Source organism: Desmodus rotundus, chromosome 3 (genome assembly GCF_022682495.2).
Source record: "Desmodus rotundus isolate HL8 chromosome 3, HLdesRot8A.1, whole genome shotgun sequence".
Lineage (NCBI taxonomy): Eukaryota > Metazoa > Chordata > Mammalia > Chiroptera > Phyllostomidae > Desmodus > Desmodus rotundus.
Window position 1 is genome coordinate 34660752 of NC_071389.1, and position 26890 is coordinate 34687641.

At 36.7% G+C, this 26890-nt stretch overlaps 1 protein-coding gene across 1 annotated transcript in view; it reads right to left on the reverse strand.

Annotated features, from left to right (window-relative positions):
• Positions 1-26865, reverse strand: part of NRDC (nardilysin convertase) — a 68155-nt gene extending 41290 nt beyond the window's left edge. Inside the window, exons 1-4 of the mRNA XM_024571100.4 lie at positions 26342-26865; positions 10493-10826; positions 6119-6200; positions 5138-5291 (exon numbers count right to left, since the gene is read on the reverse strand). Of these exons, the coding sequence (XP_024426868.2) occupies positions 5138-5291; positions 6119-6200; positions 10493-10826; positions 26342-26685 (914 nt within the window). The 5' untranslated portion in view covers positions 26686-26865. The remainder of the gene's footprint in view (positions 1-5137; positions 5292-6118; positions 6201-10492; positions 10827-26341) is intronic.
• Positions 26866-26890: the final 25 nt, after the last annotated feature.

Genomic DNA, 26890 nt, shown 5'->3' on the forward strand with positions numbered 1-26890 from the left:
ATTAATAAGGAAGAATTTATGTTCACCTTTGCTATTGTTTTCTATAAGTTTTGTCTTTTTTCCTTTCTAATTCTCCATTGATGACTTCTTTTTGTTAAAATAGGTATTTTCAAGGGTGTCATTTTAATTCTGTTGTCTTTTATTATATTTTTGTTTTCTTAACATCATAACTTGTAATAATTCATTACAAGTTAATATAAAAACTTTGCTTCTATTTATTTATTCTCTCTCCCCTCCTTTGTGCTATTGCCATAAAAATTGTCTTTATACAGTATACACCTATCAAAACAGGCTTATAATTTTTATATTATATGGGCAGTTGTCTTTTAAATCAGATAGAAGAAAAGTTTACAAAAAATATATTCTGTCTTTTTATCTATGCAGTTACCTCTACCATTGCACTTTATTTCTTCGTGTAGATTTAAGTGTCCTTTCATTTCAGTATGAAGGACTCTACTTAATATATCATATAGGGAAGATCTGTTAGTGACAAATTTTAATTTACTGTCTTAATTTCTCCATTTAGAAAGATATTTTTGCTGGATATAGAATTCTTGATTGATAGTATTTTTCTTTTAGCACTTTATGTCATACTATTGCCTTCTTATTTTTTTAATTTTTGCCCCTGACCCCAACTATTGCCCTCTTACTTCCATGGTTTCTGTTGGAAAATCAGCTGTTTACCTTATTGAGATTACCTTGTATGAGAAAAGCTGCTCCTCTCTTGCTACTTTCAAGATTCTCTTTATATTTGGCTTTTGATAGTATGATTACAATGCATCCTGTTGTGGATATTATTGTTTTTATCCTTCTTGGAATCTGTTGAGCTTCTTGACTATGTAGATTCTTGTCTTTTAACAAATTTGGGAAGAGTTTGCTATTATGTCTTCAAGAATTTTATTCTGTACCCTTTTCTCATTTTCTTTTTGGCACTCCCATGATGCATATGTTACTATGTTTAATGGCATCCTACAACTCTCTGAGGCTCTTTATTTTTCTTCATTTTTAAAAATTTTCTTCCTCAGACTAAGTAATTCCAACTGACCTACCTTCAAGTTTGTTGATTTTTTTCCTTTGATAGCTCAGATCTGCTGTTGATCCCTTCTATGAATTTTTCATTTGAGTTATACTTTTCCACCAGAATTTTTATTTGATTCTACTTACTAATATATATCTCTTTATTGATATTCTCTATTTAGTGAGACATCATTCTCATACATTCCTTTAGTTCTTAGATAGTTTTCTTTAGTTCTCTGAACATATTTAAAATAGCTAATTTAAACTCTTTGTCTAATAAGTTCAAAATCTCTGCTTTCTCAGGTACAGCTTATAGTGACTGCTGTTTATGGCCCATACTTTGCACCTCTCATAATTTTCTGTTGAAAACAATGTTTAAAATAATGTAATGTGGCAACTCTGAAAATCAAGATTTTCCTCCCTCCTCAAGGTTTGTTGTTATTGAGGATTGTTATTGTTACCATTTATACATATAGTGCCTTTCTTAAACTAATTCTGTGAAGTCTGTGTTCTTTGACAGGTTTGGTTAGCTTAGGTTAGCTTTGACAGGTTTAGTTTAGCTTAAGATAAAGGTTATCTTAAATGCCTGTAATCAGTAAGTCTCCCAGCCTTGCCAAGGGGCTTTGTGTGCATATTGGGGCACACCTTCAGCATTTACTGCTTTCACAGAGACTCAAGGTCAGCCAAAGTAAGACTGTAAGGCCTTTTCAGATCTTTGTTGAGCATGCATACTGCCCTGGACCTGGCACAGCCGTATGCATGTATATGGCCCCTCGAGATTCCCCAAAATGTATTAGGTTTTGAATTTTAACGCTCACATCTCAGTTCAAGATGTTCTTTTTGCTCTGACAGAGTAGTTGGTTAGAGCATCGACCCAATTTGCCAAAGTTGTGGGTTTGATCCCGAGTCAGGACACATACAAAAAGCAACCAATGAATGCAAAAATAAGTGGAACAAATCAGTGTGTTTTTTTTTCCTCTTTCCCTCTCTCTCTAAAAATCAATAAATTTTTTAAAATGAGTTTAAAAAGTTATGACTTTTATTTTTCAAATCTTACAAGTCACATCTTATAGTTTCTTATTCCTTGAAACTATATTTAAACTCATCTCTTATTTCTTTAATAACATAAAACATAATCACTTTTATAATTTATGTCTAATCATTCAAATATCTAAGATTTCTAAGGCATTAGAAACCTTTTTTTGTTATCTATTCTCATTTACATTGTTGTTTTCTTGTCTGCCTGCTTATGTTTGACTGAATGCTGGTCATTTTACTTCAAAAACTATAGGAATAACTTAAGGCATAGGATGAATCCTTTTGAGAGGATTTGTGTTTGCTTCCCTCAGACATCAGAGAACAATAACAGTTCTGGATCATGTTAAATAACAATCAAAACTTGAGGTTCTTCAGAAGACTCAGGCATTTTGAAACTAGGTTGTAATTCCTCAAGATGGCTTATCCATTTCCTCAACCTGAGGGTGAAGCCATTGGAGTCCCAGCTTATCATAAGGAGAGTCCCCTGTTAGATATTACACTTTGTCGATGTCCTGGACTTTGATGTTTCTGGCCCTCACCCTGAAATACTTATTTTAAAAAGTTCAAATTTATTGAAATTAGAAAATGTCACCAGGGCAAGAGCAGTTTCCATTCTCATTTACTTTACTAGAGTAAAAACTCAGTCATTCCCTCAACTTTTTACTTAAATGGTCCAATACACTTATAAACAATGTGACCTGTGTGAGGGAATTGGATTTTATCGAGCTATTAAAAAAATGACACAATCTATATAAGTTGCTTGCAAATGATTCAAAGACTTTTTAATCCTTACTAACTATAGAAGTATACTATTATCATATTTATTATAGTGCCTGCAATACTTATTGCTCTTTCACTACCATTTAAGGCATGAAGTCATGATTTGATATTCTTAATTTCTCCTATTAATCCAGTAGCATTCTTCTTAATTCTGTTAGATTTTTTTTTTTTAAGAGACAGATGAAGAGAGGAAGAGAGAGAGAGAAACAATGATTTTCTGTTCCACCCATTCATGCACTAACTGATTGACTCCTATATGTGCCCTGACCAAGGATCAAACCCACAACCTCAGTATACCAGGACAACACTCTAACCAACTAAGCTACCCAGCCATAGCTCTTTATTATTATTTTTAAGTAGAAATAAATGTTTACAGATCTTCTGATTTCCTGAGGCAGTCCTTAGATTCAAAAATGTATACAACCTCTGACAGACCTAGGAAGGCCTAGGAGGAATGAAAAATCACCAGGCGGGAAGCTGCACGGAGGGAAACTGCCTGCTGACCCTACCCAGGACAAACACACGCTTGGCTAAGGTTGGGGTCAGCCTATCTGGCATAACAGGATGCAGCTTTACCCAAGGCTGACAAGATATATCAAGAACAATGGTCAGCATAAATGGCAACCAGCAACCAGCTATAGCCAATCAGACTCTGACACCCCAACCAGTTACCCTCCGAGGGTTTTTGCACTTAAAAATCCTGCCCTAAGAACAACCGAGCAAGTCTTAACCTCCCTTGGTTGGCTCTCCAACCTCCCTGGGTTAGCTCCACTTTCCCCTCTTTTCCCCTGCTAATAAAATAATAAACCCTGCTCCTTAGCTTTTTGTGTCCATCTGGTTTCTTGAACAACTCTGACCTAACAACCTCTTTAAGAAGAAATGAAACGGGTTCTTTAAACTTTACATCAAGTTTTATCATCTCTGAGGTGGTCAGAATGTATTCAACATATCTTTTGCCTATTCTTTTTTTCCAATGAAGTGGGTTTTTCCTTCTTTATATTTGGTCTGTTGCTTAAGATTTTAACTTGAGAATTCAACTTGTCTACTGCTTAAGATTTCTTCACATGTATAAAGAGCTGTTTGGATTTTGTGAACCTTGAGAGCTGAGAACTTTGAGTAAACATTCAGTCATTCTCAGAGTATTCCTGATTTTCTAATTTTATAGAAAAACTAATCTTGGGCATCATTTGTACTGCCTTCATTGATTTCTTTTGTCTTTATTCTTTTGTTTGTTATTTTGGAATTAAATGCTTAATTATATAAACAGAGTATCAAATGTATGTGCTGTGCATATGTCCTTAAGTATACAATTAAAAACAGCTATAAAATATTGTAAAAACACAGGTATAGCCTTGGCTGTTGTGGCTCAGTGGATTGAGTGCTGGCCTGTGAACCAAAGGGTCACCAGTTCGATTCCCAGTCAGGGCACATGCCTGGGTTGCAGGCCAGGTCCACAGTAGGGGGCACATGAGAGGCAACCACACACTGATGTTTCTCTCCCTCCATTCCCCTCTCTAAATATAAAATAAATAAAATCTTTAAAAAAGTAAAATAAAATTAATAAGCATGTCCCCAGGTGAGGGTTAAAAACAAAACAAAACAAGACCCTCTACTAATGGACTGATACGAAATTTCTTGAATACAATTTTATAGTGAATATCAAAAGTTTTACCAAAAAAATCCTTAAAATATGCATACAAATATACTCAGCAATTTCGCTTCTTAAAACTTAATTAAAAGAAATAATTAAGAATGTATGCAAAGAATAGGATATTCATGACAACATTACAATACTAGAAAACTGGAAACAACTCAACTGTCCAATATGTGATTGGTTTAATACATTTGGTATATCTATACAATGTAAATAATACACAATCATTTAAAATTATGCTTTATAAATTATATAATGATTTAAAAATTATACACCTGCTTAAAACATAAAAGGATATAACAATATGATCCAATATACAGTAAAAATATAGGTGCTTATATACTAAAACATTAACCATGGTTATCTCTAGATTATAAAATAAGGGGCAATCTTATCTCTAGTGCTTCCTGTTTTCCAGAATACATTATTTACAAAACTCAAAATGGGTTTGGGGTTCAGTTAAATCTTTAATACAAAACTAAGTTTATAGAATACAGGTCAAGGCATAATTAATACTTTGTTCTTTTCTTCAAATAAAGTATTTTTACACTTCTACAGAATTAGAGTAGTTCTTGACCAATGCCCAATATTTCAATTGGTATGGTGCCATTACATAATTAAAATAAAAATACATTTTGAGTTAGTTACCTATCCAGGGCTTCCTTGAAGTATTTTCTCTGGACATCAAACTGAAAGACTGTACGTTCGCAATCGGTTGAAGCATTGTCACTACCCCCATGTTTCTTCAGGAAGGCATCAAATCCATTTTCATCTGGATATTTCAAACTACCCATGAATACCACTAAATGGAAAGAACACAAAGTCACAGGACATAAAAATATAGACAATGTTTTCATTATTAAGGAGGAAATTTCTCATATGTAAAAAAAATTGGAAGAAGTAATATCAACACATTAACAATATTTATGTCTGGATAATTCTTTATTATATACTCCTTACAATTTTCTCTAATGCTCATATATTTTAAACTCAAAAACTAAACATTTTATTTTTAAAGAAAAAATATATATGATTTATTTGTTAGAAGGTTAATATGTAAACATAAGCATATATGCAGATTAAATGTTACTATAAAAACTCTTAAAGTGAGTTTCCCATAAAATAGCTTAGAAAACCAGAATATAAAAAATAAGTAATTCAGGAAAACAAATATAAATTTAAGTATAACTGTATAGCATTTACATAGGTTTTAGTCAGATACATATTAAACTGAATATTGCCTATTTTGGGTTTTATTAATCATGCCTTTCTTTCTATTTTCTGTATTTCTGATGCTATGACATCTTAGGGTCTGGCTAACCATGGAACAGACTGCCCCTCCCCAAGGCTATAGTCTGAATTCCTACAGACTGACAATTGTCTCCTGAATAATACCTGAATAATAATAAAACCTACATTTTCAAAATGTTTTCTAGGTGGTTTCATTCTAATCCTCAAAACAAATACACTAAAGAAGATAAAAATTAAGTCTTTACCTGTGATTATTCATAGATATTTTTCTTAGCCTTTTCTCTTACTAAACATATACCAGTTAGCTATCTTTGAAATCAATTCATACAAATTTAGAGGAAAAACACACCCAGGAATGATATTTTACAAAGATCTTACTGTGCTCCAAAAAGTGTGCCAGCCCAGGCAGGTCATCTGGATCAGCAAAACTCCCAACTCCAACACAAAGTGCAGCTGCAGACTGGAGTAAGTAGAACATATACAAACAGTGAGTCAACTAAAGGAATAATACTGAGATCTCATCTTAAGGATTCACTCAGAGATGGAAGTTTTCCAACTGAAAGTAACATAATTCTTTCCCTGATAATCAGGAGGAGCAGCAAAGTGAAACTCACCAGAACTGTGTCAGTTTCACCCTGCTGCTCCTCCTCTTGCCCTCCTGCCAAATGCTGAACAGGTGTAGACCTAAGGGAAAAAGCAGAAACAGAAAAAAAGGGAAGAGGGACTGACCAGCCTACTGAAAGAGCATTTTGTGTCAGCATTTCAGAGTTCTGACCCAACTTTGTTTCCTGATTTATTAGATTTCAGAAATCTGCAGCCTAATATATCGATAGATTATCTCTAAAAATCTCTAAGCAATTAAAGGGCTCTGTGTTCAGCAACTCAGCTACTAGATGTAAAATTTCTCAATGTTACTCAGAAATTTTTGTTTTTATTAAAACAGGGCATAAAGTAACATGTCAAGAAAATATCAACAAAGAGAATAAGTAAATGATTAAAAAAGAAAATCTTGAGCTATTAAAGCAATACAGAACTGAATTTTAAGGAGTTTTTTTAGTTCTCCACTTCTTATTGAAGATATATAGGATACACTAGATGTCTACTGATAGTAATTTTCCATACCTTGGGAAAACCAGAGCTTTTACCAAAATAGATGGTCAAGAGGTATACCAAACTGTACTTTTAAAAAATGATTAGGGTGTACCATTTGTCATTGTAAGTTAAAAGACACCAAAAAAAGGAGAGAAAAACAGTCCATTTAAATCACTGAGGACAGGAAGTTGAATTATTAACTTTCCCAAATTTTACAAATGTCATTTTAAAGGGTTAACACACTTGGTGACACAGATTATTTGGGAAAATGGTTACCCTCTTAGAAATAGAGCTTTTGAAAAATAGCATGTTCGTGATGTGAAGTCTAACTGTGTGTGAGAAAATGAAAGTATGTTTTCAGAAGTATCAAACTGCCTTGCTTGATACTGTTTGATATTTTAAAGACTTAGACACATAATCTTAGTTAAAACTTTGGGAAATAGCCACTTCTTCAAACCACAGGCTAACCTGTCCTGTGATATTTAATAGATGCCTAACCTGCTTTCAGCTCCAACTACCCCATAAAGATTTCTTGTCTGGACCAGCAGGGTTGAAGACATTTTCCTATAAGTTGACTTAGACCACAGTCTTATCAGTCAGCTCTGACCATGGCAAAAACGGGCTCTGAGATTGCTAGAAAAGAAATTCATGCTTGAAAATTACTTCCCAAGAAATTCATACTTGAGAATTCACTTAAGAAAGCCCTGAACAAATCATAATTCAGTATTTATCATACTTAAATTTCAATCTTGTTACTTTCTCAAATCATTCAGATCAAGAACAACTTCCTTTTGGGAGGAGAAAAATATAGGGGGACAAAAATAATGACCCAGAAAAAGTTAACTTCTTGACTAAACAAATGTTCTCCAACATCTCAACATATTTTTCTTCCCACTTCCAGTATTTCTCATTTACCTTAAATAAGGTTCACATTTTTCAAATAAAAATCAAATTGTAAAAACCACAGCAAAACCCTACCCAATTTTTAAGCCACCTTTTATCTAGGTTACTTAATCTCCCTTTTACAGACACTGATTCAATGACTATAAACTATTTTTAATTGATATAATCATGGGATCTCTCCTTTCACTACTGTACCCACTGAATCTGAATCAAAACAATTTGATCTTCTCTTCAAAATACATTAGGTTCCTTTCTAATGTAATCCAGAAAATTAGCTATCAATATTTAATAAAGGAATATACCATACTGAGTACTCAAAAAAGAAAGGCAGTATCTAAGCCACTTTTTTAATGATCAGTAGAGTCTGACCTTGCTGCTTCCAGAAGAGGTAAACATTTAGAGTTTGATCCACAGAAGCAAAATGAAAAGGAATAACAAAAATACTGGATGCACATCCTCATTTGTCAAAGGAGTTCATAATTGGTATACAACCCTAAGATATTTTATTATGTCTTGATAGTAAAATCGGCTGTCAAGACAATTTTTTAAATTTAACCTGAGTTTTGCTTATCAATTGATAGAAGATATAAAGAAGTCCAAAGCACAAGCAAAGCCCCTAATAGATATAGGGAGAAATTTACAGATAGGGAATATTCAGTTATGAAGTTATAACACAAGCAGTATTAGTGCTAAAATGGACCTCAAAAGTTATGTAATCTAATCCCGTTTTAGAAATCAGAAAATGAAAAGGCCTAAGTTCATCCAGAAAGATTAGGACAGAGTCAGAATTAGAACTCAGGTTTCCTGGTTGTTAGTATTCTAACTATTAATATTCTATGTGGAATTATGAGACCTATTTTAAATTAAAGTGAATTTATTGATTCCCAATTTATTTATAAAGACCTTAGTATAAATTATCAAGTGGCACTTCTATACATTTTTCCCCCAGTATTTTGGTTTTCTAAGCTAAAACCACCTGACCTATCATGCTGCCCCAAAACAGCCATCACTCATGATCTGAACAGCATGTGGCAAATAAGATTCAATCCCCCCGCCAACTTGAAGAACTAGCATAATCTTCTTAAAAAAATAATAATTTTTCCAGGAAGAGTGACTGTCAAAGGATTTATTTAAAACCTATCCACTACTTGTATCTCATGCTTTCACATCTTTGAGGACTGACCACTTTACAGTCTAATACATCTGACATCTAGATTTTAGGGTTAGTAATCTGAACTATTACTCATTTGTATGTGGGCTATACCATGTTAAATATATTATCAATATTCAACAAACTGTTACCTCCACAGTGCAGTCACAGTGCTGCATTGGGGAATCTCCCCCATTGGCCAAGATGGCAGAGAGAGAGGTTCTTACACTGACTATGCCGATAGCGAGAAAGATGAATGGATGGGGCCTGAGTGCATCAAAAGCTAGAAAGATGAATGGACAGGACCAGAGCACACTAAAGCTAGCAGGACAACTGTACAGGAAAAAAGCCCTCCCCTCCCTATTCCTATAAGAACTGGGGACTTGAGAAGAGGGGTTGGTCTTTGAGATGGAAGTCCACCATTCTCCCAGGTCACACAGCACCTGAATAAACCTCTTTCCTTTTGTACCAGCACCTGTCTCATGAGGTTGGCTTTCCTTGTGGCAGGCAGCTGAACCTGTGTTTTCAGTTACAAAACTAGCTTTAGCAAATATTTGCTGATCAATTCTACTGTGATGCCTACAAAATATTATCCTCTAATATAAGTATTCCCTACTGCAAAATGAAGGCCATTTTTCAAAAGATATGCAGAGATATGCAGGTAACTGAGTTGATTAGAGCATCTGGATACACCAAGGTTGCAGTCCAATCTCTGGTCAGGGCGCATATATTTTTCCTTTTCCAGTCTCTCCAGAGATAATACACTCTCTTAGTCCTCTGTCTCAGGCTAAAAAGCATGCAGATCCTCACCTCCTAGCATTTGTTTTAAAACATGTAATATACACATAAATTCAAATTTTACCAGTGATTATCTCTAGGAGTTATGGATATGGGTGATTTTTATATTTTCTTTTTCTTTATTTTCCATTTGTTTTTATAATAAACATTTGTCACTTTTATAATCAGAGCAAAATATTTATAAATGTAATCTTTATGCAGAAGAAATAGACCTTTGCTAAAAATCAAAAGATACAGCCTTCTGCCCTGGCTGGTGTAGCTTAGTGGACTGAGTGCCAGTCTGCGGACCAAAGGGTTGCCAGTTCAATTCCCAATCAGGGCACATGCCTGGGCTGCAAGCCAGGTCCCCAGTGTGGGACACACAAGAGGCAACCACACATTGTGTTTCTCTCCCTCTTTCTCCCTCCCTTCCTCTCTCTAAAAATAAATAAATAAAATCATTAAAAAAAAAGATACAGACTTCATTCTTGTCATTAAGAAATAAAACAGCCCTGGCTGGTGTGGCTGGGTTGGTTGAAGCAACACCCCGTACACCAAAGGGCTGTGGTTTTGATTCTGGGTCAGGGCACATGATTAGGTTGCAGGTTTGGTTCCAGTTGGGGCGCGTGAAGGAGGCAGCCGACTGGTATTGCTCTTTCACATCAAGGTTTCCTCCCTCTCTCTCTCCTTCCCTTCCCCTCTCTCTAAAAATCAATGAGAATGTCCTCCGGTGAGGATTAAAAAAAAGGAAGAAGAAGTAAAACACAAGTTTAGAACTTATCCTGAAGAAATACCAAGTTAGAAAAAGATAAAATAGACATGATCCACACCTGTTTTTCAGTGGTTTTCTTTCTGGCTTCTGCCCTCTCTTCTAATTCTTCTAATTCATTATCCTCAGTATCAAGATCATCATCATCATGTTCATCAACATCATCAAATTCATTTTCATCATCAAAACCCTCTTCATCATCATCTTCTATTTCAGCTCCAGAATCTTCATCATCATCATCGTCGTCATCGTCGTCATCATCGTCCTCCTCGTCATCCTCATCTTCTTCCTCTTCCTCTTCTTCTTCATCATCTGTTGCATCTCCTGCTTTACCTTCCGTATTACTTAGATCTGAAATCAAAAGTGCCTGCAAACCATTTCGTAATTTGATGTATCTAAAAAAACAAAATAAAAAAATTACATGAGTCAGCAGTTAATTACCCTATACCAGTAATCAGCTTAGCAGAATTTTTTTTTTTAAATTCAAGTACACACAGCAAAACCAACACTATTTTAAACTAATCAAATTGGTTGCTTCTGGAAGGGGAATCTCAAAACAGCTTATCAGTTTCTAAGTAGCTGGAGAGAAAGGATGAGAGAGATACTACACTGTATTTTATATATAGTGGTAGGCAAAAGTAGGTTTACAGTTGTTTGTATTGAAAATAATGTATTAATAATACAAGAATAAACCATTACGCATACTCTCAACTATACACCTCCTTTTGCCCACCACTGTATACAGCGTATATTTTATAAAACCTGTTTGTATTTTTAAATTTTGAACTATGAAAATATATTTACTTATTCAAAAACCAAATCTTAGAAGTTAAAATTTTACAAGTTAAAGTCACCACTAAGCCTACCTTACTTTTTTTTTAGTTTATAAGTATTTAACAAGCATTCTACCATACCAGAAAACTTAAGAGAAACATATCCCTCGATATACAGAGCAGATATGCCAACTTAAATATTAAAGCAAAATCTCATATATTTAAACTCTGTTGATTCTCTCTGGTACAATGTATTTGATATTTTATACCAGTCACAAGGCTTTTATTGACTAAAAAAATGCCACAGACTGGTAGCCCTGCAGGAAGATGATTATCCATGCTATTTAGTAAAACTGCCATGCCAGTTTGATTACTGAGCTCCTACTACAAACTTCTCCTGTATATACCCATTCTTACATGTGTTATTCTACAAGCATTTACTTAGCATTTACTGTAACAGATACCATGCTACATTAAAGAATAAAGCCACATTCTTCCCCATCAGGCATTAATGCCTAGTACAATACATTGTAAAGTGATAGAAGTAAACACATAACATTAGACAGAAGGAAGCAATCAGGGAAGGACTCTTGAGACAAGGAACACTTAACTTGAGACTTGAAAATAAAAAAAAAGTTCATCTAGCAGAAACTGGGAAAATAATATACAAAAAAAGACAAGGAAGGAGACTCTGAATTAAGACAGAAGAATATGTGTCCTCTTCTCCTTTCCATATCAAAAATCATATTGAAATAACCTCAATACTCCAGCTTACTCCTCACCACCGCCTCAGCAGTGTGAAGAAAGATCAGGCATATGATAGGCTCAGCTGTGTTCCCCTAAAAGTCTTATGTTGAAGTCCTAACCTCGAGTCCCTCAGAATGTGACTGCATTGAAATAGGGCCTATAAAGAAGTGATTAAGTTACCATGAGGCCATTATAGTGGCCCTAATCTAATCTGACTGGTCTTTCTATAAGAAATTTGGACACACAGACATTGGACGTGTCTGCATACACATGAGAGACCATGTGAGGACACAGCATGAAGGTGGCCATCTGCAAGCCAAAGTGAGAGGCCTCAGAAGAGACCAAACCTGACACCTCCACATTGGACTTCTAGCCTCCAGAATTGTAAGAAAACAAATTTCTGTTGTTTAAGCCACCCAGTCTGTGGTATTTTGTTATGGCAACCCTAACAAACTAGTACAAAGCCATTTCTCTTTTCAAAACCACCAATGGCTTCCTATCATGCTTGGAACAAAATCCAAAATCCTTACCAGGCCCTAGAAGGCTCTGTATAATCTGGTCCAACCTCCTTTCCCACCACTCCTCTGTCACTTTGTTCTGACCAAATGACTTATTGTTGTTTCGGTTGAACATTCCAAACAGGCTCCTACACCAGGGCCTTTGTGCTCGTTGTTGCTTCAGCCCTGAGGCTCTTGCCCCAGATCAAGTGTTTGCAAGGTTGCTCCATGTCTTTCAAGTCTTTGCTGAAATGCTACCTTTTCAGAAAATTTTTTTAACCACACTATCTAAAATAGCACCCCAGTCAATGTCTATCCTCTCTTATCCTGCTTTAACATTTTCACACCACTTTTCATCACCTGCCTTTTTTTCCACCTGTGTGTACCATTAGACTGTTAGCCTGGAGGGGTCTTTTCTTTTTTCTCCACAGCTAGATCAGCAGCACCTAAGACATTGCTTAGCATTTAGGAAACATTTAAGAAACATTTGTTGCCCTGACTAGTGTGGCTCAGTTGGTTGGGTGTTCACCTGCAAAGCTAAGGTCACCATTTTGATGCTGGTTGGGGCACATGCCTAGGTTGCAGGTTCAGTCCCTGGTTGGGGCACCTGTGAGAGGCAACTGATCAATGTTTCTCTCCCTCTCTTTTTCCCTCCCCTGACTTCCCTCTAAAAATAAATAAATAAAACATTTAAAAGAAAAAAAAAAGCATTTGTTGCTCCTAAAGAGGGCCTAAGATATAATAAGTACTTAAAATCAACTAGGTGAAACAAAATATCAGGTAACAATCTAACACCTAGATTTAAAAAAAAAATTAAGTATATTTTGATTATGCTATTACAGCTGTCCCATTTTTCTTCTCTCCTTTATTCCCCTCCCCCTTGTACCGCTGCTCCCACCATCATGCTCCCCCTATCCCCTCACCCCCACTCCTGTGCCTTAGTCCATGGGTCTTACATATAAATTCTTTGGCTTCTCCATTTCTTATACTGTTCTTAACCTCCTCGTCTATTTTAACATCTAGTTTTACACAAATATTACGAGTACACATGTACATGTTAAATGTATACAAAGGTACCCTGGCTGCTGTGGCTCAGTGGATTGAGTGCTGGCCTGCAAACCAAAAGGTCACTAGTTCGCATACTGGTCAGAGCACATGCCTGGGTTGTGGGCCAGGTTTCCAGTTGGGGGCGTGCAAGAGGCAACTGATTAATGTTTCTCTCCCTTTCCCCTCTCTCTCTAAAAATTTTTTAAATGTATATTAAGTTATAGAAAACAAAATAACAGGATAGAAAGCAAATGTAACAGTAATATATACACATAAATATGTATGTGGAAATAGAAACAGCAGATACAAAGAACTTTCATAACTTAATCTATAATTTCTATACTTTTTCTATCTTTTTAAATAAAAAGTGTCCATTATATTAAATTATTGTATAAGAATAAATTATTGTATAATAACAATAATTTAATAAAAACCCCAAACCCACTCCCTAACAAATCAAGAACACACACACACACACAAAAAGCCCTTTGCTTTATAGAGGATTAACTTCCATAAGTCAACAACAAATCTATTTAAGACAGTCAAGGACAAAATGCTGTTTATCATCACTTCTATTCAACACTGTATTAGAAGTCCTAGTCAGTAAAAAAAGATCCAAAATATGCATAAGTAGAACAAATTATGAGGCAAAGATATTGAAAGCTAAAGCAATTAATTGCAAATTTATGATAATCTAGAGAATGCAAAAGAATTTTTTAAAATTATGAGGAATAAAAAGAGTTCAGCAAAGTATCCAAAATCAAGAGCCATAAACAAAAATCATGAACTTCCCTATGTAGCAAAGGTAACCAACTAAAGTAAGATTTAATAAAAGATCCTATTCACAAAAGTAACAGAAACTATAAAATACTTAAATATAAACCTAGTAACAATAGCTCACATTTTAAATGTATTAATTTACATGTCTTAACCCCCTTACTCTTCATAGCAACCCTAATGAGTTATTATTCCCATAGTATGGATGAGGAAACTAAAACTTCGCAGGGACTGAACCCAAGTAGAATGGCACTAGAGACCATTCTTTTCACTGCTGCTCAACACAGCCGACATGAGGAAAACTAGAAAACTTTACAGGAGAAAATAAAAAACCTGACTAGTCACACCATGCTGTTGGGTGGGAATACCCAATACTGCAGAGATGTAAATTTCCCCCCAAAATTAATGTATAAATTCAAAGCAATTACAATTTTAAAATCCCAAAAAGATTTTTTTGTGGAACTTGATATACTGATTTTCATGTGAATGAGAAACACAAAAAATGCCAAAAATATTTTGAAAAGGGAAAACAATGAGGGGAAACTTCCTTTACAATTATAAAAAGTATTTTAAAGCAATCGAAAGCAAACAATATACTAGTACAGGAAAACCTACAGATCAATGAAAGAGAACAGGCCTTCTAGAAACAGAGAAGGGCTTATAATACTATTGCAACAATGTTTATTATGATTCAATAAATGGTGCTGAAACAATAGGCAATTCACTTTGGGAGAAAAACTAGCCCTCTACCTCTAATTTATACTCAGCATGTAAATAAATTCCAGACAGATTAGAGCTAAAAGGAAAAAATGTTCTGAAAGTATTTAAAATATTGGTATAATATTAGGATACGAAAATCTGGACTAAATAAGACACAAAATTCAGAACTATAAAAGAAAAAATGGAAAGATTTCACTATATTCTAATTTAAAGCTTTTCTGAAACAAAACATCATAAACAAAAGAGTAAATTGCATACTGAGAGAAAAGACTAACAAGGAAGGTTTGTATTAGTAGAAATCACCCAAATGTCCACAGATATCCACAGATAGGACAATATGTGAGCTCTCATTGTCATTAATATAGAGAAAATAGTGCCTCCGGTTCCAGCCTTAAATTGCTACTTCTTGGCCTACACAGAGTGCTAAATCATTTTAGGTCAAAGGAACATACCTGGGGGGCTAACTCTGTAATTATGTAACTTGTCATTACCTCTCCCCAAACCATGTGGTTTTAAATATTTATATGTATATATATAATTTTTATAGGAGTGAGGCTCTTCTAAGATGACAATCTTTCTCTAAAAAACCTCTCTTCCTCTAGCATGTTTAACCTGTGTTCATTTGGTTTCATTATCCCACTGTTACTATACTGAAAATAAAGACTGAAGTAGATTTTTCAAACTATGTCCAAAAATCAAAAATACGGTATTATTCTCTTTATATTCAAGTAACCACCTACTCATTTTATTTGTTCCTTAAGAAAGCAACTTTTGTGAATCCACTTTCAGTCACAAAAATCACCACAGGTAAGAGTTTATGTTTTAAACCCAAGTTCATGTATTGAGACCACATTAAGAGATCATTTTAACCAAGCTGCTACAATTATTATCAGGACCCTGGCCAGTGTGGCTCAGTTGGTTGGAGTGTCAACCCGTCCAATCCCCAGTCAGGGCGCATGCCCAGGTTGTAGGTTCAATACCCAGTCCAGGCACATACAAGAAGCTACCTATGGATGTCTGTCTGTCTCTTCCCACCCTCCTGCTTCCTCTCTAAAAGCAATGCAAAAAATATGCTCGGGTTCAGATAAAAATAAATAAATAAAATTATTAACATTATGAAGGTTGAGGCATGATGAAAGACCCCAATTTTGTTCTAACTAGCCTGGAAACTTGAACTATTTTTTTTCTTTAACTTTCCAGGGCTGCATCAATGCCTATATATACTGTATTTTTCAGACTATAAGATGGACTTTCCCTCCCAAATTTGGGAGGGAAATGGGGGTGCATCTTATAGTCCGAATGTAGCTTACCTGGCTTGCTGGGGGCGGGGGCGGTGGAGCAGGGTCACAGGAGGCAGGAGCAGGACCACATTTTTTCCTTCAAAACTTTTTTTCCTATTTTCCTCCTCTAAAACCTAGGTGCATCTTATGGTCCAGTGCATCTCACAGTCCAAAAAATATAGTACACCTGGACCTCCAGGTGACCCTCTAATTGTCACCTGACTTACCCTAAGTGACTCATGTATACATCCACCTGATATCCATTATCCAGACCACTGGGATATGACCAAATCTCCTGACACCCATCTTCTGGACCATTTAGCATCCATCATCCTGACTGCCGGACATCTGACTGATAACCATCCTGGACCAAACCCAGGGCTAAGAACCTAGCAGAACTGATTAATTCTCAAGAATGTACTTTTTACTATGAGAACTTTTAACTTTTCTTTCTTCTTTGGAACACTTGTGGGTTTTTTGCCTAGTTGTGTCTCCCACTTGCAAACTCCAAGGCTCTTGAATTAATCTCTCATTTATTTCTAGCAAACTCTCCTGACTCTTTTTTTAGTTCACAGAACAAGACTCAGCATTCATGACAATATTCTCAACTCACAGGAACTCAACGATCAGGAAAATTAAAAAATTTAAAATTTCATTATAGTATAATTTCTTCACAAAAATTAAAAATGAAAACGACACTGCAACCAAAATGTTTCTGAGTGGCTCATTTGATAGCCAAGCAAGGAAGGCTATTAACCACACGTGAGTTGCATTGTGTTTCTTTGTAGCAGCTGAAGAAACCTATCCAGAGAAAAACTTAAGACTATTTACCTTTGGGTGAGAACTACTGCAAAAAAGGGTTGACATAGTAGCAATATTGAGTCAACTAAAAACAAAATCATTTCAAGATTTTGGCTCTTGATGTTACCAATACTGTTGGGTTGTTAATTTGAGGAGTCAGTCCAAGTCTGAAGCAACTAAGCCTCTATGAATATAGAACATTTTCAAAGAGGTTGAGGAAATAAGAAAACAGTACAACCTGAAGTGGAATCTAATATGTTGCCACATTAATGATGGTAAAAATACGTCTGGAACAGAAAAAAGGCTTTAGTTAGACAAATTTAACTTTTGTGAGGTATTTCAAAGCCTGTTATTTATTGCTTTATTCATCAGAAGTACTTTGCAGAAAATACATGAATCTATCATGTTGTAGTAAATCAGTAGCGTCATTTGCTCCTGTAGACTTTACAATCATCAGTTCTGTGAAATTTTGTCAGAAATACAAGCTGAATATCTTGACTTGCCCTTACTGTGGAGCAGTTTGATGCTTAGCAATGGGAACATTTAATTGCAATGTTTTGAGCCAATATTGAAATTTTTGTGAAGAGCAGCCTTCAACCAGTATTATCAAGCACCAAATAGCTTTGGAAATTAGTTTTTGCTGCACACTTGATAATGTTTCTTAATGAACCCCAAATTACAAAACAGCACTTATATGCAAACTTATCTTATGATAAGTCATTTCAGCAACTAATGTTATCTGAATCACAAATAATGGCAATCTGCTTCATTAATTTCCTGTGCTGTCAAAAATTAAAATAAGCCATATCTCCATTTGCACACGAATTTGCAGTGGTATGTTTTCAAAGCAAACTATAGTTGCAATAGTGTTTTTCAGACCTTGATGGAAACACAAAGGGAATTTCCTTATTTCAAAGCCCTTTCAACTGTGCTATTGAGGAGCTTCCACCTAATTTTCAATCAGAAGTTATTAATTAGCCCTGGCTGGGTAGATCAGTTGGTTAGAGCATTGTCCCGATACACCAAGGTTGCAAGTTTGATATCCAGTGAGGGCATTTCAAGAAGCAATCAATGAATGCATAAATAAGTGGAACAACAAATCAATGTCTCTCCGCCCCCACCCACTTTCACTCTCTCTAAAAATCAGTAGATAAAATTTTTTAAAAAGTCATTTAAAGAAAGAAGGGATTTACAATATAATGATGTGCTACAAGGCAAAAATACCAGAGTAGAATCTAATAGAATTTTATAAATGCCTTTTAATTGATAAATATGCCCAAGTAAAATCATATGCTCATGGATATCAGTATTTGGCAGTACCCGGCAGTGTGAAAACACATTTTCAAAGATGAAGTATGTAAAATTTCATTACAAATCATTATTAAGGGAAACATTTGCAATCACCTTTGATGGCAGGGTACACTAACTCTGACCACCATCCCCCCCCCGCAAAAAAACCAAAATATATTCTCAATTAAAAAAATTCCATTCTTCTCACTAGTAGACCTGTATTGCCAAATATGTATATATGTGTGTATATGTATATATACACACACACTGTTATAGTTGAAACTTAATTAAAAATCTTATTATAAATTTGTAGAAATTTGCTTTCTTTATTGTTATTAAGTACCTATATAACAGTCTTAATTTTGCCTCTTCACTGATCAAGCCTAAAATATTTATTATGTAGCCCTTTACAGAAAAATATTTGGTGACCTCTGGGATACAGAATTTTCAAAATGTGGACAACTGGTTGTCCATATTTTCAAAAAACAGTAATCAAATTAGACCCTTACCTAAATGCAAAAGCAAAACTGCAAAACTTTTACAAGAAAATATGGGGGACAACCAAGATGGCGGCGTAGGTAGACACACTGCGTCTCCTTGCACAACCAGAACTGACAGAAAATCGAATGCCAAGGAAGTACAACACCAAGGAAATAAAAAATAAACATTCATCCAGACCAGTAGGAGGGGCGGAGACAGGCAGCAGGGTGGAGAGGACTCGCGTTGCTGTGGCAGGACCAAGACTGGCGGAGTGTGGGACGAACGGGGCAGGCAGTCCGAGCACTAGCAGACCCTGCGGCCCCACATTCACGCACAGATAAACCGAGAGGGCTGGACTCGGAGTGTCGGGGCAGGCAGAGCGGCGGGTAGCACCCTGCTGCCCCACATTCATGCACACATAAACCGGACAAACGGTGGGGAGCGAGGCAGACCTCATGGCCGAGGGCTCCAGCTCGGGGAAATAAAGCCTCAAACCTCTGATTAAAAACGCCCGGGGGGGGGGGGGGGTTGGGGTGGCAGCAGGAGAGACTCCCAGCCTCACAGGAGAGGTCCTTGGAGAGACCCACAGGGGCCTAGGGCGTGCACAAGCCCACCCACTCGGAAACCAGCACGGGGCGGGGGGGGGGGTGGCCCCAGTTTGATTGTGGGTAGCGGAGTGAAAGATTAAAATCCGGTGGAGAGTGGAGTGGGCGCCATTGCTCCCTCTCGGCCCCTCCCCCACATAAAGCATCACAGCGCAGTGACCAGAGTTACCACACCCGGGGAACACCTAAAGCTCCGCCCCTTTAAGTAACAGATGCACCAAGACAAAAAAAAAAAAAAAAAAAAAGGCCCAAATGACAGAATGCTTCAAAGCTCCAGAAAAAAATACAACTAAGCGAGGAAGAGACAGCCAACCTATCGGATGCACAGTTCAAAACACTGGTTATCAAGATGCTCACAGAATTGGTTGAATCTGTTCAAAAAGTAGATGAAAAAATGAAGCCTATGCTAAGAGAAACAAAGGAAAATGTACAGGGAACCAATAGTAATGCGAAGGAAACTGGGACTCAAATCAAAATGGTGTGGACCAGAAGGAGGAAAGAAACATCCAATCAGAAAAGAATGAAGAAACAAGAATTTGGAAAAATGAGGAGAGGCTTAGGAACCTCCAGGACATCTCGAAACGTTCCAACATCTGAATTATAGGGGTGCCAGAAGGAGAAGAGGAAGAACAAAAAATTGAAAACCTATTTGAACAAATAATGAAGGAGAACTTCCCCGATCTGGCAAAGGAAATAGACTTCCAGGAAGTCCAGGAAGCTCAGAGAGTCCCAAAGAAGCTGGACCCGAGGAGGAACACACCAAGGCACATCATAATTACATTACCCAAGATTAAAAATAAGGAGAGACTCTTAGAAGCAGCAAGAGAAAAGGAGACAGTTACCTACAAAGGACTTCCCATAAGACTGTCAGCTGATTTCTCCAAAGAGACCTTACAGGCAAGAAGGGGCTGGCAAGAAGTATTCCAAGTCATGAAAGGCAAGGGCCTACATCCAAGATTACTGTATCCAGCAAAGCTATCATTTAGAATGGAAGGGAAGATAAAGTGCTTCTCAGATAAGGTCAAGTTAAAGAAGTTCATCATCACCAAGCCCTTATTATATGAAATGTTAAAGGGACTTACCTAAGAAAAAGAAGATCAAAAATAGGAACAGTAAAAATGACAGCAAACTCACAGTTATTAACGACCATACCTAAAACAAAAACAAGAGCAAACCAGGCAAACAACTAGAACAGGAACAGAACCATAGAGATGGAGATCACATGGAGGGTTGTCAAGAGGGGAGTGGGAGGGGGAGAGGGGGGGAAAGGTACAGAGAATAAGTAGCATAGATGATAAGTGGAAAATAGACAGGGGGAGGGTAAGAATAGTATAGGAAATGTAGAAGCCAAAGAACTTATAAGTATGACCCATGGACATGAACATAGTGGGGGAATGTGGGAGGGAGGGGGTGGGCAGGATGGAGTGGAGTGAGGGGGGTGGAAATGGTACAACTGTAATAGCATAATCAATAAATATATTAAAAAAATACAAAAAACGAAAATATGAAAAAAGCAAAAACCATAGTTTAAAAGATGTATAAATATGACTACATTGTAAGACTTTATAAACAAAGGGTAAAAATAAGCTATACAGACTTAGAGAACATATTTGCAACTTGTATAACCAACAAAGGATTAGTATTTAAAATATATAAAGAATTCTCACAAATCAATTTTAAAAAGGAACAGCCCTGGCCAGGTGCCTCAGTTGCTTGGCACATTGTCCCATACACCAAAAAGTTGTGGGTTTAATCATGGGTCAGGCCACATACCTAGGCTGCGACTTCAATCCCAGTTGGGGTGCAAATAGGAAGCAACTGATATTTCACTCTCACTCACACCAATGTTTCTCTCTCCCTCTCTCTCTCTTTCTCTCTCTCTCTCTCTCAACTTCTCAACTCACAAAGGAGGAAATGCTTGAATTCACAAGGCAAGTATTACCAAACTATTTACACTCTAATTAGTGCTCAGTACCTGCTCAATGATGTATTTTCATAGATCGCTTTTAGGCTATCACGTAATAAGAGCACTATCTAATATGGTTACTGTAGAGATTAAATGAGATAATCTATATAAACAGCACTTAGTACACAGCACCTCAACAAAATACCTCAACAAAATAGTTGTTATAAAGAGAATAAAGATCATTAGAGGTGGTAATAAAAAATATATAAAATCCCTCTAGTCTCGAGGGGACCAAGAGAACTTTCCAAACTACAGTCTACTTCTAAATCTTCTGGAAACAGTTTAATTCTGGTCCAACCATGTAATTGAAGGCCCCCCACCAAATGTATATACGTATGTATGTATGCATGTATGTATAAAGAGACTCAGTTTCCTGTGAGTTGGATGGGCTTAAGGAAAAAACTTCATTCTAGGAACCAGTATGAATATGAGACCATGTCAGAATGGAAGTCCCAGAACAAACCATCTTCTTGTCTGTCAAGTCTCCTAATAGAGAATGTCCTAGAAACAGTGTGATAACCAATGGTAATATAATTTGTTATGTCTAACAAATTCATTATGATTGGGTCTATACCCAAAGAATTCAGTTGGGAATAAAAAGGCTTCTAAGGTAAAGAAAATTTGACAATCTAAATATCCTATAAAGTAGTAATGATGAAATTATGGTATATCTATACCATGGACTTCTAGGTAGACAAAAATATGTTGAAAAGCACTTAAATAAAGGCTATAAAAAATGTTTCCAGTCGTTAGTCCTGGATGGAATTATGGGAAATTTCAAATCCCTCCTACCTTTTCCTAGAGAAATAACCTTACTTAATATCATTCTTAATCATCTATGTACATATCAAAACATAAAAAATTATATTTTAGGTAAAAATAAAATTGGAAGTGTTATTTTTGTGGGTTTTTTTAAAAAAGAGAATTATACAATGTATTTGGTTTTCACCTGGAACACACAGTTTTTTGGTACTGTGATCTAACAGCAATCTAACCTAGCTATGATCACTCCTTGATTAAAGTATTCTCCTCCACTGGTCCTTCAAGTGGTAAAAAAAGACACCACGAGCATTTAGTATTTCTCCTGACTCCTGACACTTCCTTTTAAATTTAAAAGGTTTATGGGGTTGCTCCTCTTCTGGTCCTTAGCCTTAGAGACTTTAGTTAATGTGCTCAAGGTCACAAAACTAGAGATAGGAAACTAGATACACAAATGACTAAAAATCCCATACTTTACACATATCTCTAATCTATACCTATTACAATTAATGTACTTCTGCTTCAGTATCTGCTCCATGATCCCACCAGGAATCTAGACTGACTAGAATTCTTTGAAGGCAAAAGAGTTCTTACCATTGTTCAGTTCTTCAAAAACGGTGATCTTTTGAATGCTAAATCTTATTTCCAAAAGAAACACTTTAGTTAAGAATGTTCTTCCACACCCCCAAAAATTCAGTGGCTTTTTGGGGTGTTTTTTGGTTTAATCCAAACCTCACAAGGTAAGGCCTAGCTCGCTTCTACTTTACATTATAAGACTAAGAGGGTACAATTGAAATCGAGTTTTGGATTCAAGTATCAGCCCAAGGGATTGGAAGATGTCAAGTTCCTAGAATATATATACATGTAAGTTTGATTTCTTTTGTAAATCTAAGAGTCTATGAACTTATCACTAATGTGCATATATATATATATATATTACAAATGCAATTACTGTCTCTTATATTTAAAAAACATTACTATTTCACAGGTTTCATTGAAAAGATCCACAAATAAATCCATGTTCTTCTCATCCAATACAAAAAAATATGTTCTCGGACATATATTCTTCTGATATGTTAGAGTTTCCTAAAGTTTCTGCTCTGCAGTGGTCCTGCTTACTGGGATTGTGAGCCTCCCTCTGTTCATCAGCATATAACAAAATAAATGTTCAGAATAACCTGTACCTTATTCAGTCCATATCCAATATTGAGAAATTAACAGAATCTCCTCAGTTCTAACAGACAGACCAAAATTTAAATCAAAATGTCTTGCCCTTCAGCCCTGACTGGTGTGGCTCAGTTGGTTGGGTCTTGTCCCACAAACCAAAAGATCACCATTTAGGTTTGATCCTGGTCAGAGCACTTGCCTGGGTTGCAGGTTCGGTCTGCTTCAGGATCATACCAGAGGAGGGGCAACCAATGAATGTTTCTCTCCCTTTCTTTCTCCCTCCCTTCCCCTCTATCTAAGAATAGGTAAATAAAAATCTTTAAAAAAAAAAAAAAGGCTTGCCCTTCAGAAGCTTATTTACCTTTTCACATGTTGCCCCCCTCCCAAAGAAATACAGATCTTTTTACAAACGGGTTTAACATGGAAAGTGTTTTATATTTATTTAAGTTAATTCAAACTTCATAAGTGTTCTTCATTATGAAAATAATTTACTATTTAGACTGCATTACCACTATACCTGTCTATCTAGAATTTCCACTTTACACCAATAAAAATTTGAAAAATATTTCCCAAACTAGAGTCCCTTACTCCTTCCAGAAGAGAAGGAAATAAACATTTATATAGAGCCCCCAAAAAACAGAATAGATGTCCTGGAGGTATGCTTAACACTTTTAAAAAGTTGAATACAAATTACATATATAAAAAAGTAAACTTCATGCACACTGGTAAACAATTCTTTCAAGGCATTATTTCACCACAATATTCCTTTAATCAGATCTGTTTGTGGTGCTTCTTCACACATTCAAGAGATATGATTATAATATGATGGATATGTACTGAAACAGACCATGTACAAAGTCCTACTGAAATGCAGTGAAAGGAGGGACTAGTATTGCCTGGAAAGGTTTTACAGAGATAACATCTGAGCAGGTCCTGGAAGGATAACACAGCTACTTGAGGCTGTAGATGCCTCGATTCTGTTTCCGGTTACAAAAATTCACAGCATTTAACTTTACGTTGGCTAAGTCTTCAAAAATCATCTAGTATTAAAGTTTTCCATCTTTATTTTAAAGCAACAAAATATTTTCTTTAAAAGTCTAATTGAAACTTTAATATATAAAACAGAAGTGGGGGACCTACTCTTTTAAAAGGAAAGTTATTGGAAAACTTTGCTATTGTAATCAACCCCCTTCATTTTAAAGTAAGAAAACTGACACACTAAGGACGCTGACTCCACAAAAGACCACATCAAGACAGAAATGCAACAACGTATTGAAAGAATAAACAGTATCTCCCCTTTGAAGTCTTTCCTAGCTTTCTCCCTAGGTGGAGTTTACCACTCCTTACTTTATTCCTCCAAAACACCTAGTATATACTTCTACTATGGCTTTCATAAAACTTTATGAAATTAGTGCCCTAATCTTACTTTTTATGTGTCTGTGTCCCTCTACTACATCGAAAGCTCCCTGAAGGCAGGGGCTGTCTTAATTATCTTTATATGCTCAGGACCCAGAATAAAATTTTATTAAGTTATATTTGACCAAGATTTATAAAAGATTTATGACAGCTCAGCACCTGTCACACAGGACTCAATAAGTATTTGTCAAATAAATTTGCCCAAAATGAGGTCATTAAATGAAAGAATACATCTAAGCAATTAGAACTGACACAGTGTGTATACTATAAACATTATCTGTTACTATGTACCCTTTATATAGTCAGACAAAAACTGAAGCTGTTATTGAACATTTAATTTGGAAGGCAAAAACTAAGCACTTTTTATCAAGGTTTCAACTTGTTCATTTACATATTACTAATACAACATCTTTGATGAGAAAAGAAGAAAATTTAGCCCATCCATAAAGAGTTACCCTGCAGCCTGGGAAAAAAAAAATAGTTCAAGGAGTTGTGTATTATTAATCACTAGACTTGGAGTGAAAAGAGAAAAGAGGCCAGTCTTAAACTTGAGGTTAAATCACTTTTTTGAGATCCCAGTTTCAATCATCTGTCAAATTGGGGTGGTAGGCAGTGAAAAAAAATATTTCTAAGGTTCTTTCCTGCTCTAACACTTACAGGGGCTTATACAAATTGGGACCAAAAATCCTTCAGCTTTTGACTCAAAATGAGTCAGTAAGTATTTTATAAAAATCAGTAAATAGTGCGCTGCCTTTGGTGACAGGGTTTTCATATTAACTCTGTTAGCTGTGTAAATTCTGAGCAAGTAGCAAACTCTCTGGATCTCAATTTCTTCCACCTATAAAACGAACTTGTTGAACAATACGATCTCTCTTTAAAATACATGGTAGTCACGACATTCTATGAAGTAAGCTACCTCTGAAGGAAGGATTCAGGTGGGGATTGAGCCACCATCAAAGAGACGTTTAGAAGATTCTAGCATCAACCAAAAAGTACAGAATTTCATAGCTAGAAGAAACCTTACAAGTCTATTACAACTGAGACTGATAGTCTTGGAAGAGGTCACTCAACCATTCCAGTAATGAGAAACCCATGGAAACAAGCAATTTCATCGCAGACCAACTATGATGCCTAAGTTCTTTTACTCAAGCCACACAAACCTCTAGTGACTTCCACCTATTAGTTTTACCCCTATTTCAACTAAGGACACCTCAAATAGTTGTGGGTAGTGATTATATACCCCTTAAATATCCTCTTCAAAATGAAAACCACCAACTCTTCAACCTTCCCTCATAACATTAATACCAAGACTTTCTCACCACCCAGCCTTCTTTAATGTCAAAATTCCTCGAACTACCATCCCCATTCCGACATCCTGATTCCTTGTGGAACCCAAGATTTCCCACTTTTCCTGCTGACACCACAGGGTAGCGCCTCGTCGCCCTAACCACCTCCACCCAAGGAAGCATTCGGGGTGGGAAGTGTGCCCCTGCAGCTCCTTCGGGAGATAAAAGACAAGTGACCGCGGCAGCAAGAGAGAAGCCCGCACCCGGCTCTCCGCCCCGTTCCGAGCCTTCTCCCTCACCGGTATTGCTTGGGGTCGCTAGGAGACTTGACGATCTCAGGGTCTCCGGCATTACTGATAGACCCCCTTCGTCCCTCCTCCTCAGATTCATCTACTCCTAGACGGGCAACCCGGGCGCTCTCGCCCAAATCCTGTCCACTGGGCTGCAGGTCAGGGCAGCTGCAGGTAGACTTCGCCTTGTTCCTTCCAGGCATGGTCGGAGTACGAAAGGATCTGACAGCAGCCGAGTCTTCGCACCGACTCCGCGCTCCGATTCTCCACAGCGCCGCGAGCTCCCGCCCGGCCTCACACCACAACTTCCTCCCGGTGGCCCAGACTGCAGTAACCGTGACTCTCCTCAGCATTCACCACCAAGCCGGAGCGATGGGCATCCCGCTCCCCAGGGCCCACCTCCTCCTCCTACTCCTCCAGCTGCTCCTCCTCCTCCGCGTTCCAGAGGCGGTGGCGGCCGGCGCTGGTGCTGCCGCAGCCGCCGGGGAGGACAGGCCTGCACCCCTCCCCCAATCCGGTCTCCCTAATGCCAACTTTCCTCATCCCCCCCCCGCCCCT